The sequence below is a fragment of the Erigeron canadensis genome, chromosome 4 (genome assembly GCF_010389155.1).
Source record: "Erigeron canadensis isolate Cc75 chromosome 4, C_canadensis_v1, whole genome shotgun sequence".
In the NCBI taxonomy this organism is placed as follows: domain Eukaryota; kingdom Viridiplantae; phylum Streptophyta; class Magnoliopsida; order Asterales; family Asteraceae; genus Erigeron; species Erigeron canadensis.
In genome coordinates, this window is record NC_057764.1 from 29,290,338 (window position 1) to 29,309,159 (window position 18,822).

Below are 18,822 nucleotides of genomic sequence, written 5' to 3' on the forward strand. Positions count from 1 at the left end.
GTCAACTTAAATAAAAAAAGATGGTGAGGATTGGGGGAGCGTAGCGGCTAGATTGAATAAGTTTGTCCTGACCTGGGGTCTACTGAGGATATTGGCCAATAATGTAGTGACACGTCATGGATATATGATTAGTAAGAAAATTACATGTGACCCAAACTTTAACCATTTTTGGTACAAAAGTTAGTGTAGGTATAGTTGGTATTTCACTCAACCTCCAATGTTGGACACTCCAATCATTACATGCAAATTATAACATGGATAATGGATTGTATGTTTAGTATTTGTAGGAGATTAACCTTTGAGTTTTAGTGTAAATGTAAATGTAAATGATATTGTAATTGAGTGAAAAACACGAACCTATTTGGCTATTTCCGAGTAATTACTTGAGTTTGATACTTTGATTTTTAAAATATTGGAAATCGATCTATTTTGATTTTGTTGAATCGAACTTGAGTACATTGCGTAGTCTGGATCAACTAAACTAACATATAAAAATAATATTATAAAAATAAAATTGTGAGTTGCTACTTGCTAGCATCTGTGTTTGAATAGATTTGAGTGTTATAATTTCCTATTGAATTTGGACATTATCTATTCATCTTTGTGTCTTTGTACAGTTTTGTTTTTCTCTATTATATACTTTACATGGTTTTCATATTACGTAAACGAGATGAACTTGAAAGTAAAGAGTTTGAACTTCCTACTTATAATACTTTTGATGAATGTTGGGGTTAAGATATTAATCTTGAAAGTATGTTGATAAAAACCAACTCTACTCGACATGGTTGTACACTTAAACCTTTATGCTGAACTAGGTTTGTTTTTTTTTATTAACAGCAACAAGGATTTTATTAACTTAAAATTTAGCAAGATGTTGGAGCAAAGTTACATAGTTTATATCCGAGGAAAAGCAACAAAATACAAGAGTGAAAATAATGTATTACAGGGAAATTTTAGAAACTAAAGGTTATTTAGATTGGAGAATTTCCTTAATTTTCGAAAAGATCATTAATTTTCATAAAACTAATAAATATTATTTAATTTAAGATTTTGATGGGCTATTATTAAATGTATAAAATAATTGTACACTAATCATAAAATTTAAAGGTAAATTTTTAATATAAAAAAAAATTTGCAATTTTACATGCTCGTTAGGTAGATCACTAAAGATTGTCTTGAACATTTCCCTTTAATTTATATTATTGATATTTCTTTTCTTGCAATTTCCCATATAATTGATATATTAATAACTAAAACAAAATATTAAAAAGTTAAATATTATGTAATATATGTTATCTTTGTCTATCATATATGTATAAAAAATATTAATCGATAATCGATAATTTTAAATCACCTCAAAAAATTAACATTACTATGACATATTAAGTTTTCATTATTCATCTATCTATAATATAACTAAAAGAGGGGTTTAAAGGTACACTTGGCACCCTTAATCTCCCTCTTTTAGCCTAATATTCTCTCTTTATTAATCCTCTATTTTTTCAATATTTATTAAATAAAAATGGCACCTTTAATAAAAATAATCTTATAAAAAATATTTATTATTATTATCTATATATATATGACTTAGAAAAAACCCTCACATGTTCTCAACCTTAATAAAAAACCTACGGCAAAAAAAAAGAAGCTACGATCGACTATCAAAAATGTTTTTTTATTTATATACATTGTTCATATTTGATCATTATTATTATTAATTAATATTAATTTTTTATGTTATTGTTATTGTTATTATTATCTCTTTTAATTTAATTTGTTGTCCATTATAGGTTCATTATGGTTTCTTAAACCGTCACATATTCTCAACCCTGAGGAAAAACCTACGGCCAAAAAGAAGAAAATCAAAACGTTCGAGATGGTATTTGTTGACGAATTGGTATGTATTTTTTAAATTATATACTCTACACTTTTTGTTTCTTTTTTTATTTAACTAAAGTTAGAAAAAAAAGGTAAACATGAATAAATATTTATATGAAGTTAATTTTCATATGTTGTTTCTTTAGCTTTCGTATTGATTAAGTTGTGATATTGGTCATACACTTTTTGTTTATCTGAAAATCAAAACATTCGAGATAGTCTTTTTTGATGAATTGGTATGTATTTTTCAAATTATATATTCTACACTTTTTATTTTTCTTTTTATTTAACTAAAGTTGGAAAAAAAGGGTAAACTGAAATCTATATTTATATGGAGTTATTTTTCAAATGTTTCTTCTTTAAATTTCGTATTGATTAAATTGTGATATTGGTCATACACTTTTTGTTTATCTTTCAATTTAACTAAAGTTGAAAAAAAAGGTAAACTGAAATAAATATTTATATGGAGTTAATTTTCATATATTTCTTCTTTAGCTTTCGTATTCATTAAATTGTGATATTGGTCATACACTTTTTGTTTCACAATTATTATAAAATTTATATAGTTTGAGACTACCTGTCCAATGGACGAGCCTGAACACTAGTATTCATATTCATATTCATATATAAAATACTAATATTAATTTAAATTAAAGAAGTTATATGTTAACTTATATTTCTAATGAGTATGTACATCAACAATATTATTATACATACATAAAATTAAATCTAATATTTTTAACCTATTCATATGTATACATCAAAGTAAAATCTACTTACATGATATGGATGCTACTTAACTTATACCTAAAAAAGTAAAGTAAAGGCCTTAAGGCCACCAAACTTTCCGTGAAAATTATTTACTCTACGGGCCCCGTTGCCGACAAAATTTTAGTGTTATTTCATGTGTTTTTACGCGAGACTATTATTATCGTTGAGTACTCTTAAATTAATCATAGTATCGGTTAATTTTTCAAAGTGTAGTCTAACCATATTCACGGTTATACGAGATATTAATTATATTCTTACAAGAAAAATTATAGGTTTCAATGTCATTAACTAACATCTTGGAAAATTCTTGAAAAAGATTAAGAAACAGCCACAAAATATTTTGGTTAGACAACATATAGTGTAGATAATCTCATATACGCTATATACTTTGGTAATCATCTATATATAATGAAGTTAACTCGGTCTCTCGGTCATGATAGACTAAGAACTTAAGAAGTTACACAGGGTACATGATCAATATTTTAAAAATAGGGTTCATCCCAACCATTGATAACGCATGTCGATTTTCGGTATGAACATCCCACACTCTCTACACCTCTCACCTTTAAGTTCTACAACTCAAATTTTATAATGAAGAGTGTATGCTTTATCGATCATGGTCTCTTGGATGTCATAATTCTTTTTGGATGTCACAATTCTCCTTTTTCCTCTTTCATTGGAGGCTGACCAGATGGTTTGGTACTCACATAAACAAATAATGGGGAATGATTAATTCTCTTAATTTATTAGTCTAAAAAAAGACCTAGAGATTAGAAACCATTGGGTTAAACCCAAGTGGTCAGGGATGTTTCACTAAACCTGCTATGCGGGGTCCCGAAGGAGTTTACTTCAAGGTCTCGAGTTCGAGCTTTGATAGGTTCTCCTCGACGGTATTTTCTAATAAAGGAAGTGGTACGGTGAGAAAAACTATTTAAGATCCGCTTAGTGTGAGACCCTTTCGTTATGCAATTAACACACATCATACACGTCTGAGGTAAAATTCACTTGATAAAAAAAAAAGTAAAGATTAGAGAAAGAAAACTCATAAGGCATGTGTCAAATATCTAAGTCATTAGGGATATCTTTAATTCCATATTTTAGGTCTATGAATCATTTTCCAACTAATAATTGTGTCCTAGGGCGTACATTAGCAACCAAAAGAATCCTAAAGTAACAATACATGGACCAAAATTTAAGTCCACCAACTCCCACGGGCCATCGCAAAATACCAAAGATTCCAGACATGTTTGCCAGAGAAAAAGGAACATCATTTTGGCCCTACATATATATCACATTCGCATCTCCAGCATTGTACTTCGTGGTTGTTTAGTTATTGTCGCCACAATTTGTTTTGGCTCGAATTTGGTATGGTACTAACCAGTTCGGTATGTATTGTTATAGATACCATCCTTACTCGTAGTTAAGCTTATGTGACTGAATGAGGTCTGTTTAATGTTTGGAACCAAAAGTTAAATGACTAGTTCTAGTATTTATTTTGATCGGGACTACGTACCAAAATATGTTTGTGATTAAATTAAAAATTTTTACAATAAGTCTACTTGGACAAGTATAACTTTGTTTTTTGGTTTATAATTGTTTTCCTTTTAACATGGTTTTTATATTATTAGAGTGCGACTTGTGGTTATATTATCTATATATATCTAAAAGTTCTATCAAGCAAGTGGAAAAATTGACGCATTCTTGACGTTTTATCGATGTGTACTTAATAGGTTTAATTAGCATTTCATTAATATGATAGTTAATAATCTCTTTTACTAATGATCTATAGGTACTTAATAGGGGTTAGTTACCAAGCTTAATTACTTTTGATTAGTTATAAAAATACATACTTATGCATACATATGATATATATGAGTCTGTTGAATGTAATGCTAATAATATGAGTTGATTGAGTCTTCATGAATAAGTCGTAATAACCTACTCACCATTTAATTATTTAGTCCAGCCCAACAGGCTCCAAAGTCCAAACCCAACCATTCATATACGTATTTCTAAACTATTCATCTCCCAACCGGTTACATTTAAAAAAATCAACTATTCATATACTTCATGGATACAACAATATCAACTATTCAGATCAAAGTGCGAATGGAGATTATTGGGGCTTCCGAAATCCTCATTATTCAAAATCTTGATTTTTGATTTTTATCTTCGTTTCCCCTTTTGATGTATATTATTGATCCTCATATTCTTTCTTTTTCTTTTTGGAGGTAATCTATCTGCTATATATGGTAATTAAATCTTTCTAACTCTTTTTTTTTTTTACTTTTCAGTTCTATGTATCTTGATTGTTGTTTATGTTTTCGAATTAAATACTTTTGTTTTTGTTTATTAATCAACTAAATTTTTTTCCCCCTCTTTTTGTCTTACAGGTATTTTAAAGATGATGGTAATATTTAAGGTTAGTGTATTTTTATTTATATATTTTGTTGTGCAATCAAACTCAATTAGTAACAAAATCTAAAAGATATTGAGTCATAATTGAAACTATGATGTGATTTGGCTGTCATTAGTTGATTGTATAGAAAAGAGTGCTAAAATGGAGTCCTGGATTAGAGAGGCATATCGTATGGAGAAAGGTGGTTAACGAGTCCCACTTGCCCCATTTTTTGGTAATATGGAGAAAGAGTTTGTTGAAATTCAAAAGGTTCTATTGGCAATGCAGGTTGTGCTTCCTTGAATCTATTTTGATATTAATTACCATAGTCTATAGTTACATGCTCCACTTTTATTTGCATTTAGTCTTCTCTGTCATAGTAACAATACCAAAAGCCGACGAAAAGAGGAATATGGATTTGTGATACTTACTTTTGTAGGTCATATGCTTTTTTCTTTCATGTATGTCTGCTGAAGACATGTTTGGAAGTGGAAAAGAGGTTTGCACAGGTTTGGCGATTTTAATTGTCATTACAAATTTTATTTGGGAAGTGTCATCCATAGCTCTAAGTTCTTTTGACTTTGGTTGTAGTTCTTATAGTCACCATAATAATGTGAATTGTAGACTAGATGTTGTCGTCAGCGGCTTGGCAATTCAATAAGCTATAAGCATTTGAAACTGGGTGCCCGGTAATATATTTAACGGTTTAAGATCATTGTGTTTGACATAATAGCTTACTGGAGTATTCTTATGTTGTTTCATTTGTTCATTTCTCATGATATATTTCGGCTCATGTATTTGCTCTCAAAAAGAAACCGATATTACTTCTCTTTCCGGCAATTGGAAATGGAATTTTGAAACCCATCTAATGATTTGATATATTTTCTAGAGCCATCCATTTGAGACTACAAAACCGGTCCAAAATATGTATATTCTTTAAAAATCTGTGTGACCAGTAATATAGATGAGTCTAAAGACGCTTTGTTTGAGGTAAATGAGAGTTGCTGTATTGCCCTACATTTGTGTACCGTTTTTTTGGCTGGCATAAACTTTATTCAGAGGTGGTAACATGGACGGGACTGGTGGGTTTTATAATGCTTCAAAACGAAGTTTTCACGGCAAGGAGTAAAAGGTTTATTTAGCAGTGATTTTGTCAAATATATCATGTGTTTTTTGATAGGAAACGTATGGTTTATTTGCCTCTTTTCTTGCTATTCTTTTGTTTTTCAGGAAGAACATAATGAAGCGACTGCGAAACTTGATTCCGTGTGTGATGCAATACGACCTGCAATTGAAGAACGTGAAAGGGACAGTCTAGATAGTCTTCCGGTTAATGTAGCAGAAAAATGGATAGAGGCTTCATGCTCAAAACTATAAGCAGATTTCGATTTTTACTAAGCTGTAGTAAAAAATGTGGTATACCCTCCTATTACATTCTTCGAGATGAACGTACAGATTTGGTTATGAGGTTTGATCATGCAGTTTGAGATGTCAACGACAACTATTGATGGTAGTTAATCAACTAGGAAACTGCATTTTGAAGTTCTTGAAAACTTTGTGAGTGAGTGTTTATTTATTTATCTTTTTATGTTATAGATGATGATAAATAGAGTCGGGTACAAATTCATGCATAGGGTTAAATAGGCTCTCTCATTGATGGCTTTTATAAGAACTATACATGTAGTTTTTCTTTTCATGTTTTTATAAATTGTTAGAAGTAGGATTAAAATAGTGTTCGCGATTCCTATCCAGCTGTATAATCATTTAGCATATTGTTACAACTTATAACTGGATATTGACAAGAACTTTTATGGCTCATGGGTTTAGCTACCTAGGAACTGTGTGTGTTGCTTCAAGTTTGTTTTATATAATAGCTCACACCAATACTGACGTTGTCTAATTCTGCTATATACCTTTTAAAGATATGGTTCATGTTCTCTATTCTTCTTACCGCCTATATAAGATCTAGAACGTATGTAGTGTTGGTTGCCCACACATTTATAAGCAACTGTTGGAATGGGTTCGTGATAAGCGCAAGAGGGAGGTATCCAATTGTTAAGTCCAATGTAAACGGCCATTGAAACATGTATAGAGTACAGGTTGATGTAACTGATGGGACAACTAAGATTATCATGAAGGCAGAAGAGGTTTGCATATGTTGTATCATTGTTTGCTCTTCAACTTGACATTACTCTCTAACCTGTAGTTTTGAATTAATTGTGCAGGACGAGACTGGTAACACGTATGTCATGCCTCTATTCTCATTGTCGTCCAAAAATAAAAAGCACCACTAATTGGCCCAGTAACCTGTTCTCTTGCCAGCATACCACGAGACCAAAAAATATACAATAAAACCCGACCGTTTACCTAGCCGTGCAATGCACGGGTCTTCACTCTAGTAATATGATATATTGGGATGACACTTTAGAGTGACAAAACTTGTATTGAAAGTGACAAGTAACATTTATTGTATGCTGAATAAAATATAATAAAAATCGTAAATATTGGTTTTGTAATGAAATGGTAGACAATTTAACATGAAGAAAAACGGTTTATTAAGTACATAATTTATACTTCATGATCCAAATGTACCCATACTCGGGTCGGGCTATCCCCTTGGTATATACTCTGACTTATGTAGTTGTACTCGTATTAAAAGTTTAACAAATCCAAAATAAATTTCAAAAAAAAAGTAAGTACACATATTACGGAGGAAACTAAAGAACCTTGTTAATGTTTGTTTAGTCTCTTAATAAAAAGTCGTGACATAATAAAAAAATACTTAATTCATCAAGTTATCAAAAACATTTACCTTTTTACTTAAACAAAAAAATTAACTTAATTAGTATAGATATTATCTATCTATTGAGTAAATTTATTAATTCAGTCCCTTAATTTAAAAAAAACAAACAAACATCGGCTATTTTAGGTCAGACAGTTTCAATCAGCCCAGTCAACAGACCAGCCCAAACAAATAAATTAGCAAATTATCAATTTTTTTTTTTTTGGAAAAAATATGAAATAATGTCTTTTCCAGCAATATCAAACTACTATTGTTCTTTGCTTAAGCTCTACTGTGAAACCCATAACCAATTTCAAGTAAAGAAGCTACATTGCTATATAATCAAGACGCTTTTCGATACCGAAACATTTTTGCTCAATAATCTCATTAGCAGTTACTGTAAACTAGGAAATATTAATTATGCACGCAAGGTGTTTGATGAAATTCCCCAACCAAATTTATTCTCATGGAACAACATTCTTTCTGCTTATTCGAAATCCGGGAACTTATTAGAAATGGAAAAGATATTGAATATAATGCCGAGACGAGATGGGGTGTCGTGGAATTCGGTTATATCTGGTTATGCTAGTTTTGGTACTTATGGGAAAGCGGTGGAGGCGTATAAGATGATGTTGAAGGAAGAAAGAGGGGTGAGTTTGAATAGGATTACGTTCTCGACTATGCTTATTTTGTCGTCGAATAATGGGTTAGTTGATTTGGGTAAGCAAATACATGGACAAGTGGTGAGTTATGGGTTTGAATCTTATGTGTTTGTGGGTAGCCCGTTGGTGGAAATGTATTGCAAAGCGGGTATTGTGAATGATGCGAGACGTGTTTTTGATGGGTTGCCTGAAAAGAATGTGGTGATGTATAATACGATGATTATGGGTCTTCTTCGTTGTGGCATGGTTAAGGCTTCAGAGGAGTTATTTGGTTCTATGAATGAGAAAGATTCGATCACTTGGACAACGATGGTTACAGGGTTTACCCAAAATGGTTTAGAGAGAAAAGCAATTAATATATTTAGGGAAATGAGGATGCAGGGAATGGGTATAGACCAGTTTACTCTTGGAAGCATCTTGATGGCTTGTAGTGCAATTACGGCTTTAAAGGAAGGTTCACAAATTCATGCATATATTACAAGGAACGATCTTATGGATAATATATATGTCGGAAGTTCACTTGTTGATATGTATTTGAAGTGTAAACATGTGAACTATGCAGAAATGGTATTTAATAGGATGTCGTTTAAAAATATTGTATCTTGGACTGCAATGATAGTGGGTTATGGTCAAAATGGGCACAGTGAAGAAGCGTTAAGGGTTTATGTTGATATGCAAAGAAATGGCGTTGAGCCTGATGAATATACTCTTGGAAGTGTAATCAGCTCAAGTGCAAATCTTGCCAGTTTAGAAGAGGGTGCTCAGTTTCATGGTCAAGCAGTGGTTTCAGGCTTGATTTCATTTATCACCGTCTCTAATGCACTTGTGACCTTTTATGGTAAATGTGGAACTGTTGAGAAATCTAGTCAGTTGTTCGATGAAATGAAGATTAAGGATGAAGTATCATACACTGCATTGATTACAGGGTATTCCCAATTTGGGGAAGCCAATAAAACAATAAATCTTTTTAACCAAATGTTGGCTAGTCAACTACGGCCAGACGGAGTAACTTTCATTGGTGTCCTTTCAGCCTGCAGTAGGGCAGGGCTAGTGGAACAAGGACGTGGGTATTTCAAGTCAATGGTTGAAGAACATGGAATTGTACCAGTTTCTGACCATTACAGTTGCATGATTGATCTATTCAGTAGGGCAGGGAAGCTTGAGGATGCCAAATGTTTTATAAATGATATGCCTTTTAGCCCTGATGCATTTGGCTGGACTACGTTACTAAGCTCATGCAGATCTCATGGTAATTTGGAAATCGGTAAATGGGCAGCAAAGTCTTTACAAGAATTAGAGCCGCAGAACCCTGCAAGCTATGTATTGCTAACAAAGTTGTATTCTAGTAAAAAAGAATGGGACGAGGTAGCTCAGTTACGAACAGAAATGAAACATAATAATATAAGAAAAGAACAGGGACTCAGTTGGATCAAATATAAGAATAAAGTGCATGTGTTTTCTGCTGATGATAGGTCAAGTCCATATTCAGATATGATATATGACGAGCTTGAAAAACTGAACGCTAAAATGATACTTGCAGGTTTTGAACATGATATGAAGTCTGCTCATCATAATGTAGAGGATTCTGAAAAAGTATCAATGCTTAATCATCATAGTGAGAAACTTGCAATTGCTTTTGGGTTGATATTTATTCCTCAGAACATTCCTATACGAGTTGTAAAAAACCTCCGGGTATGTGGGGATTGTCACGCTGCAACTAAGTGTATTTCTAAGCTAACAAATAGAGAGATTCTTGTAAGAGATGGGGCCCGGTACCATTTATTTAAAAATGGAACTTGTTCTTGTGGAGATTTCTGGTAATTATGAGCAGGCTACTAAACAAATGAGGTAAGTTTGTTGATTTTACTGGCTCTATCATGATTTCGGAATACTTTTAAAGGATGCAGTTGCAATGTAGTTGTGTGTTGAATTTGAAATGTGGAATCACGAGTTCAGAAAGCTAATTGCAAAAGATACGATCATACGAATAATTTTTTGAAATTAGTTAATTGATCAATGATGCAAAAGAACAGAAAAGAAAAGACACTATTAAAACCATTGCTGCCTTAACGCTACAACACTACAAAGATTTACAGATTTCTCATTTTTCCTTTTGATATAGCTTTGATTTGGTGTTCCAATGCTAACCAAAACGAGAAAGCTTGTATAATTCTTGGAACTGGTAACTCTTGCACCATTTAACCTTCATGTTTGTACTTGATGCATTGTGTGGTAAATTTTATAGCTGAAATATTTGGATTAATGATACGGTGGATACCAGGACATGTATATATGTAAACAATTGAAAAAGTTACTGATAGGTGAATCTGATCCATGCTATTTATCTGCACAGGGGTGAAACCTTTGTTTTGAGTGTGGTGAGAACATTCAGGTGTCTATATATTCATGCACAACACACACATACATCATTGTTACAATTAAATGTTAAAATGGATAACTAGATCTGACTGTAAGATGAATGATTAGGTCCCTGGTTTAATTTGCTTTATGAACTTCCAAGCTAATTCCTTTGTATATCATGTGTGGCAAGGTCATATCTATTGACTTTTAAATTTGAAGTTGAGTGCATTTTTAAAATCTAATGGTTTGGAGAACCAATCTCTTGTTTAAACATTCTCTGTCGCTTGTCTAATATTTGCAGCCATACCAAAGACAAATACAAGGGCGGCCCATTTTAGTGCAGATAGTTGTTCTGGGAAGTGTGAGGAACTCGCCTATGAGATCTTTTCGCAAATAAGAAAACTTGAAGACAAATACTAAAGGTTAGTTATGTTCGCAACAGTCTCAAGACATTACTAAACATGCTGCTGCTATAGAGGAATTAGCCTGGAATTATCATTGGCACTTATAGAACACATAACAGGTACATGAGACTGGGATTACACCACTTATCATTTGCTACAAGTATTGGATATGGTATCACAGCAATCAAACTTCATTCACATCCGGAGACAGTTACCATTTTCTGATACAAGCTTAGTTTAGTATTATCACCCCAGATGACTAGAGCTGTTGCATAAGGTTGTGAGATGCTCCCAAATACCTAGTAGTGCATGGAGATTATTTAAAAAGCTAAATTAGTCGAATTTTATGGGCCGTGGAGAAGTGCTTGGCAGCTGCAATCATGGTGTCCTCTGGCCCAGAAGACGTGACAGCAGCGTCCACTCCCTTTGTACCCTTTCCTTTTACCGATGAGAAAGAAAAGCACTCGCACATAGATTTGGTTATTGATGAGAACCAATTTATGATCCTCTTTTCGTCACTGCCCTTCATGATTTTAAAGCGAAGATGATATTGTTTTTGTTTTTTTAGGAGATTTTAAATGTGTTGGATGTTGGTACTCAATTTGTATGTGATACAAAATAACAAGTGTTAATGATTTATATATAAGCATATATGATGTCTTGATCATCAAGGTTGATTAATTAAAGGAATGATCCCAGAAAAGAAGGAATTTTACTTTATTGAATGATGTCTAAATTTTGACTATTGACTCTCATCTTTTGCCTCTCCTGCAAGTAAGAAACAGAGAATCTTCTTTGTTTGCTCCTTGTAGAATCTAAGTTTTTATTTGGGCTGGGCTGGGCTGGGTCACAAGTTTGGTGAGCAGCAATCCAATATTTCACAATATACCATATTAATATATTATTATCTCATTTTGGTTGTTATCAAGTCAATGTTCAGGTCAATTCTCATCAGTAGAAGTCAACCAAAAAACATGATCTTAGATTTGACTCTACTTCTAATCAAAAAAACAGAGTGGCATGCATGATGTTGTAGAAGGCAAAATGATCAAATTCTACTCAATTAATTTTCACTCGATAAAAGAGAATCAAAGTTTGGAAATGAAATTCATATATACCAACTGAAAATATCCATCTAATGAGAGTACCATTAATCTATTAACAATCTGCAGGATTACATCAGTGAGTGCTAGGTTAGTCCTCAAGCAGTCTTGGTTACTCTTATCTGGTTCATCCCACAACTACAAGGGCAAAGCACAGTTGCCGATTTCTACGAAACGACCAAACTTGAATCTTTGTACCTTCTCTTAAAACCTCCTTATGATTAGCCACAAAGTGATTCCAATTGGTGATCAAGACATAATTGTAACTCTGATTCATGGTCCACATCTTCAACTTCAACGGTTCCTTGTACATTTTCAGCGTTGGCCCCACCAATCGCACCTCAATATCCTCTTCTTGCTCAAGAATTCGCTTTTCATCTTCAGTCAAGAATTCTTGAGTCTCCACTTGATTAGCCGGCATGCTTAATCTATTTAGCCCTCGTTCCAGATCACTTTTATACAACTTTTTCCGAATCACCAACTGCATATCTACACCATTCATCTTACCAGTGATGAAGTGTTTCAACTTCTCTATTACCTCATTGCCGACCACTGTCTCACACTCCGTTTTCTTTGGTATCTTCGTGTTTTTCTTCTGATTCTTGTCTGCACAGTACTTGGTAACTGAATGTGAGCATATCTTTTTAGCTTTCTTTGTTGCTAACCCCTCTGCACCAGCAAACTTCTTTCTCAATTCATCAAAAAGGTCTTCAATCGTTTGACAGGAATAACTTTCTTCCTCTTGGAATGTATCAGAATGAATTCGTTTAGTCCTTTTTAGAGAATCTTGTCGGGGCATAAATCTGTTATACATAAAAAGCCACATAAGTTAATAAGCACCAAAATTTTCATAGTTGACTGATTTAGTTTCATAATACACAGATAAAGAATGTAATAATTAAGTCATTAAGTTAACAAATTGTGCTCATTAAATCTTTTCACATAAAGAACATTATAAAGGGAAATTATTTGTAAAAATTTTGCACATTTTGTCGTTACATGTATCACGCTACGCTTACAAATTTGTACTCTTTTCGTCTCATATTAAGTATGGAATTGCCCCAATAAAATTGGAAATACAGGGCAAACCCATTTCGAAAAAACCACTGTCTCCAATGATGGATCATTATTGATCACATCAGGATTTAAACCCGGACCTTAAAATCTTAAGTCCTCCAAGTATCAATCCATTTATTGATAGTTGGTTTTTTAAATATAAATTATTTGATTAAAAATAACTTTTGAAGACAAAAATAGTAATGCGAGCTTTTATTATAAAGAGGGTGTATAAATTTTAATTATTTGCTACCATAGGTTTCCGATGACCTTTTAATCGGGTCACCAGTACTTTTAACAACGTTTTCATCTATATCTATCTATATATGAAAGTTTACATGACATAGCTATGTGATACTGTAAAAAAATAATAATTTAAAGTTCGATAAAGTAAAAACAAACATGTTTGCTTTTAATCAAATGTTCAATTATGTAAAGGTTATACCTTTTCTTGAAGGGCAAGTTAAGATCATACAGAAAAGCAGAATTGTTGAAAGAAGATGTAGTGACCCCAACAGAGCGATGAACTTCGAGCGGCGAATCGGTCGAAAAAGACATGGCTTGAAACCCCATTATTGTTGGCGTTAGTTGCTGTTGTTTTTATGCAGAATTAAACTTCAAAGAAATTTTCCGGGAAAAAGAAATATTGATATGTAAAGGTTATACCTTTTGTGGTACTATATGTAGTGTTGCTCCGTACGTGCATTATTAAGAAGAGTATATTACTTGGAGGCTACGTTTCTGGATTTTAACAGCTAATATACAGACGGTAATAAATCAAGAAATTTTATTTACCATTTATGATTTCTTTTGTAACAATAAAATAAATATAAATATATGAAATATGTATATATTTGGTAACTCAGCTTGGTGGACAAGTAATACACATTGTTAAGCAAATGTACGAGTCATACACACTGTTAAGCAAATTATATTTTATCAATTATAGCTTTTTTGCTTTTAATGATAACTGTGATTTCAATGTTATTGCTTTTTTATATACTCACATTCTGGTAAACCTTTGTCTTTCATCTTGAAAGCATTTTATTCGTACTAGAATTTTAACTCATAGACTTTTAAGTCTCATGTTCCTTAAATATTAATTAGTCTATTTTTTTTTTGAAAAGTTAGTCATTATTTGATATTAGAGAACATCTCACTGTATAATGGTGAAGTCATGCACGTATTCTAGACTACGAAATGTAGACCATAAGCCGTTACAGGTGATTCAAGAAAAAAAACTCACAGACTTATCACTCATAAGAATCGAACCCAAGACCTGTAAGAAAACTCTGGGATGCATCTGCGAGTTGAGTAAAATCATTTGCTAATTTTTCTATGGATTGTTGGTTGTTATAGATTTTACCAATTAAAGATGTTTAGATATCATTTAAAATTAGAAAAATGCTAAATGAAGCCATTAGGGATTCACTTAACGTGCATAAAAAGGTTGTACGTTTCCATATCAAAAGCTCACTCCCTGATTTTTATGGTAAGTGTATAACTATTTAATGCACATTAACGAAAGCTCTTAGGGCTTCGTTTAGCAAAACCCAAAGAATAAGTGATTTGAAAAGAAAAAATTGAAATTGAAACGTCATTAATTTAACACTTTTTTACTTTGGCAAGTATACGATCTATTTATATATTCAGTTTGTTATTTGTGAGTCGTGGATTTCTTGTTCCAAAAATCTAGGGTTGGATTTTTTCAGCCATCAATTTACTTATTGTAATAATAATTATTCATTGATTGATATTATAAAATGCAGAGTGGTCTCACTTTTATATGATATATTTGGCAATATTTTTCTCTTTTTTCATATTTGTCATCGATCATATCATGGTAGTCAGCATATTTTTAGGTCATTTCCAAGCATACCAACTATACTCATCAAAAACTAGCACCGTGACCACATAATGCGGCAGTGGTCGTGTCGACGACAGTCTGGTGATGGAGGCAATTGTTGGTGGTGAAGGTGGTGTTGAGTAGTATAGATTATTAATATAAAAGTAACTAATTTAAAGGGTTAATATAGATATTTTACAAGATAAAAGATTGATACTATTATTTGAACATTAATGTTAATGGGATAATGTATGTGAAAATATTTTAAGAGATGTTAACCTATTAAGTGTCAAAGGATGGTATTTTAAACCTTTCCTCATGTAACTTTTAACAAGAGTTTTTTTTTTTAATAAGTTGTAAAATGATTGAATGAAATAACTCAAAGACACAATATTGGATCCATTCTATTCGTTATTTAATAACATGTGGCAAATTCAAAGTATTTTATCTGAAAAATGTTTGAGATTGAAATAATTCTTAACACTCTATAATACACTAATATAATGTTCGACTCTTGAAAGAAAGGAAAAACGCTAAGTGGGCTAGACTCTTCAATTCGTATTGTTTGGGTTGGGCTTCTCAAACTACTGTTATAAGGCTCATACATAGTTTTTGTTGTGTAAACGGGCCTTTTTCTTCATACATAGTTATAGACTTATGGTTTGTGTGGCCTTTTTTGTGGTTTGTGACTAACACGTGAGGTGCATAAATAGTAATGTTTGGCAAACATAGATAGTAACGTCAGATAAACTCATAAACATAAATAATACTCGTAACTATTTGTAAATTGTGACAATTTAGGTGGTACAAACATAAATAGTAATATGCATGGATAATAATAAAGATACAAACTAAGTTTAACAAAAAAAATTATTTAGATAACTATCACTAACAAAGTCTTTCCAATACACCATCACCGTTGACCGTAATTTTATGTCAATAGTCATACCATTAACGCTAATAATCAAATATGTTTGAATTTTTGACATTCTATATATATAATTAAAAGCCGTGCGTTATTCTTCATGCCATATCTCAATCTTCATTTTTTTTTATTAATTTTAGTGGGGCCCACATACCTTCTAAGTTTTTCTTTCAAACTTCTTTCATGGAGTATTGCTTTGGGTGGGACCCATGTGCCTTTTAAGTGTTTTTTATTTTAAAAACTTTTTACCGTTTTTGTCACATAAGTTTACTTATTTTACTTTTTACACAAAAGTTTTATTTTATTTAGTTTAAACTTTCTTTCTAACTTTTATCACGAAAGTTTTATTCTTTTAATTTCTAAGTTTTCGCTCTTATACTTTATTTTATATAACTTTCATTTCTTTTACTTTTCACACGAAAGTTTTCTTTTATTTATTTTTTTAGTTTTATTTTTTTAACTTTTGTCAAGAAAGTTTCATTATCTTACTTTTTATCACATAACTTTGTCCTTTTAACTTTTGTCAACCAGTAATTTTTTGGTTCTTTAATTACAAGTTTTAACCTTTTTTACTTTTTCGTCATATAACTTTAATTCTTTTACTTTTCACATAACTTTAATTCTGTTACTTTCGAACCAAAGTTTTGTTTTATTTAGTTTTTAACTTTCATCCTTCCAACTTTTGTCACAAAAACTTTAATTTCTTTAATTTGTACCACATAAATTTACTAAAGTTATCGTCCTTTTACTTTTCGAATAAAGCTTTGTTTTATTTACTTTTTATACTTTTATTTTTTTTACCTTTTGCCACGACATTTTACGTGTCCTTATTTTTCCCGGGGCAACGCCCGAGTACAAAATCTAGTTATATGTTTAAAATCCGAAAGTTTGATTTGATTTTAAGAACCACCATCACCAAAGTCCCTCTTACAACCTAAGCCAAGAGGTTGGTGACCCGTGACTCTTATTACTTATTAGCAATATGTTCTAGCAGAAAGTTTTAGAATATATTTTCAAATATTAAAAATTTATATTTTCAAATCAAAACTGTAAATTGCTAACAAATCTCCATCTAATGATTAGTAATATTCAGTGTTGGCTTAAAGTTTTTGGAGACCTTAAGCGAGCTCAATTTTAAGGGCCTTGTTTGTTAGCATATAAATTAAAATAAACAAAAAAAGAAAATGTTGCTCGATTTATGTTATCGAACTACTAATAAAAAAAAAGATGCAAATATTGATTCAAAAACCAATAGAGGTGTTACTGTAAAAATTATATAATGGTATGGTAGAATATAAACATTAAGTCTAATATAAAAATAGTGAGGAATTAGATTTTTTAAGGACATAAAAAGATTGCTTAGTCTTATGTTACCGTTGACTCATTGAGCGTCCTCTGGTACCATTAATCTATTAACAGTCTAACTTAGTGGATCTCAATTATTCTCAAGATAGAATTATAGTTTGGTACAAGAGAAACAAATATTGTAAATTGCTAACAAATAAAAAAAAGGTACCATATGCCAAAAGATTCATACTACAAAATTTCTAATAAGTCCCTCCTCCCTGATTTGAGTTTCTAACCATTCTACTCTCATTATTTAATAATTGAGTAGTTTTCATTCCTCTTCAAAGCAAGTTATGGAGCATTTTCTTTCCCCTGAGAAACCAGGGCAACAACTTGGAAATCAATGTTTTCACAAAAAAATGAAGAATATGCAATCCATCCATCTACTAATCAAATCTGCAGAGTCAATTAAGCTAGGTACATCAACAACAATCGGTGTATGTATATAAATCGACATTCGACAATGGTACATGTCCCCGGCCTACCAAGCCACATTGTGACGGGTCATCCTACAACTACAAGCGCAAAGCACAGCTGTTCGTTTCTACGAAACGACCACACTTGAACCATTGTACCTTCCTTCAAAAGCCTCTTATTATCCGCCACAAAGTGCTTCCAGTTGGTGATCAACACATAATTATAGCTGCACCTTTGTTCCCACATCTTCAACTTCATCGGTTTGTTGTACATTTGCAGCGTCGGTCCAACCAATCGTACCTCAATCTCATTTTGCTTATCTATCTTACGAAATAATTTCTCATCAGCCTTCAAAAATTCATGCGTCTCGAGTTGCTTGATTGGCATGTTTAACCTGTTTAGGCCCGGGTTTACATCACTTGCAAATAACCATTTTTGGATCACTAGTTTTATATCTACACCATTCATCTCCCTCGTTATAAACTTCTCCAACTTTTCGGGCACTTCTTTGCTCACCACCGCCGCCCCACGCTCTACCTTCTTGGTTAATTTCATCTTATCCTTTTTTATCTTGTTTTTATTGTTAATTTTCTTAATGGACGAATGTGAACATATTTTTATAACCTTCATCGTTGCTAATCCGCCTTGACATAATGCAAACTCCTTCCTCAGCCTCTCGAGTACTTGAATCTTTTGAGAACAATGATCTGCCTCCTCGTCTAGGAAAGTTACAAATTGACCACGATGTTTGGTCTTTTTTAGTAATCCTTGTCGTGGTGAGAGCCTGAGATCATGATAAAAGATTCATCATCAAAACAATAATGTACTAATAACTATTAACTAAATTTTCATGGTAATTAACTGATTTAATG

At 32.1% G+C, this 18,822-nt stretch overlaps 2 protein-coding genes across 2 annotated transcripts; one reads left to right on the forward strand and one right to left on the reverse strand.

Annotated features, from left to right (window-relative positions):
• Window positions 1–8,071: 8,071 nt before the first annotated feature.
• Window positions 8,072–11,942, forward strand: LOC122597339 (putative pentatricopeptide repeat-containing protein At1g68930). Its single transcript, XM_043769941.1, has 2 exons — window positions 8,072–10,339; window positions 11,154–11,942. Exon 1 carries the CDS (start codon window positions 8,072–8,074, stop codon window positions 10,310–10,312), a length of 2,241 nt encoding a protein of 746 aa, XP_043625876.1. The 3' UTR covers window positions 10,313–10,339; window positions 11,154–11,942.
• Window positions 11,943–12,301: 359 nt separating this feature from the next.
• LOC122598429 (putative B3 domain-containing protein At2g27410) lies at window positions 12,302–14,075 on the reverse strand. Its single transcript, XM_043771023.1, has 2 exons — window positions 13,861–14,075; window positions 12,302–13,162 (listed from the first exon to the last, which is right to left on the reverse strand). Exons 1-2 carry the CDS (start codon window positions 13,986–13,988, stop codon window positions 12,487–12,489), a joined length of 804 nt encoding a protein of 267 aa, XP_043626958.1. The 5' UTR covers window positions 13,989–14,075; the 3' UTR covers window positions 12,302–12,486.
• Between the last annotated feature and the right edge of the window lie 4,747 nt (window positions 14,076–18,822).

Excerpts from the sequence above, each read along its gene's own strand:
- LOC122597339 (XM_043769941.1), top strand. The coding sequence starts at position 8,072 with ATGTCTTTTCCAGCAATATCAAACTACTATTGTTCTTTGCTTAAGCTC.
- LOC122598429 (XM_043771023.1), bottom strand. The coding sequence starts at position 13,988 with ATGGGGTTTCAAGCCATGTCTTTTTCGACCGATTCGCCGCTCGAAGTT. Across the intron at positions 13,163-13,860 it reads AACTTGCCCTTCAAGAAAAG|ATTTATGCCCCGACAAGATT; the intron begins GTATAACCTTTA and ends TATGTATAACAG.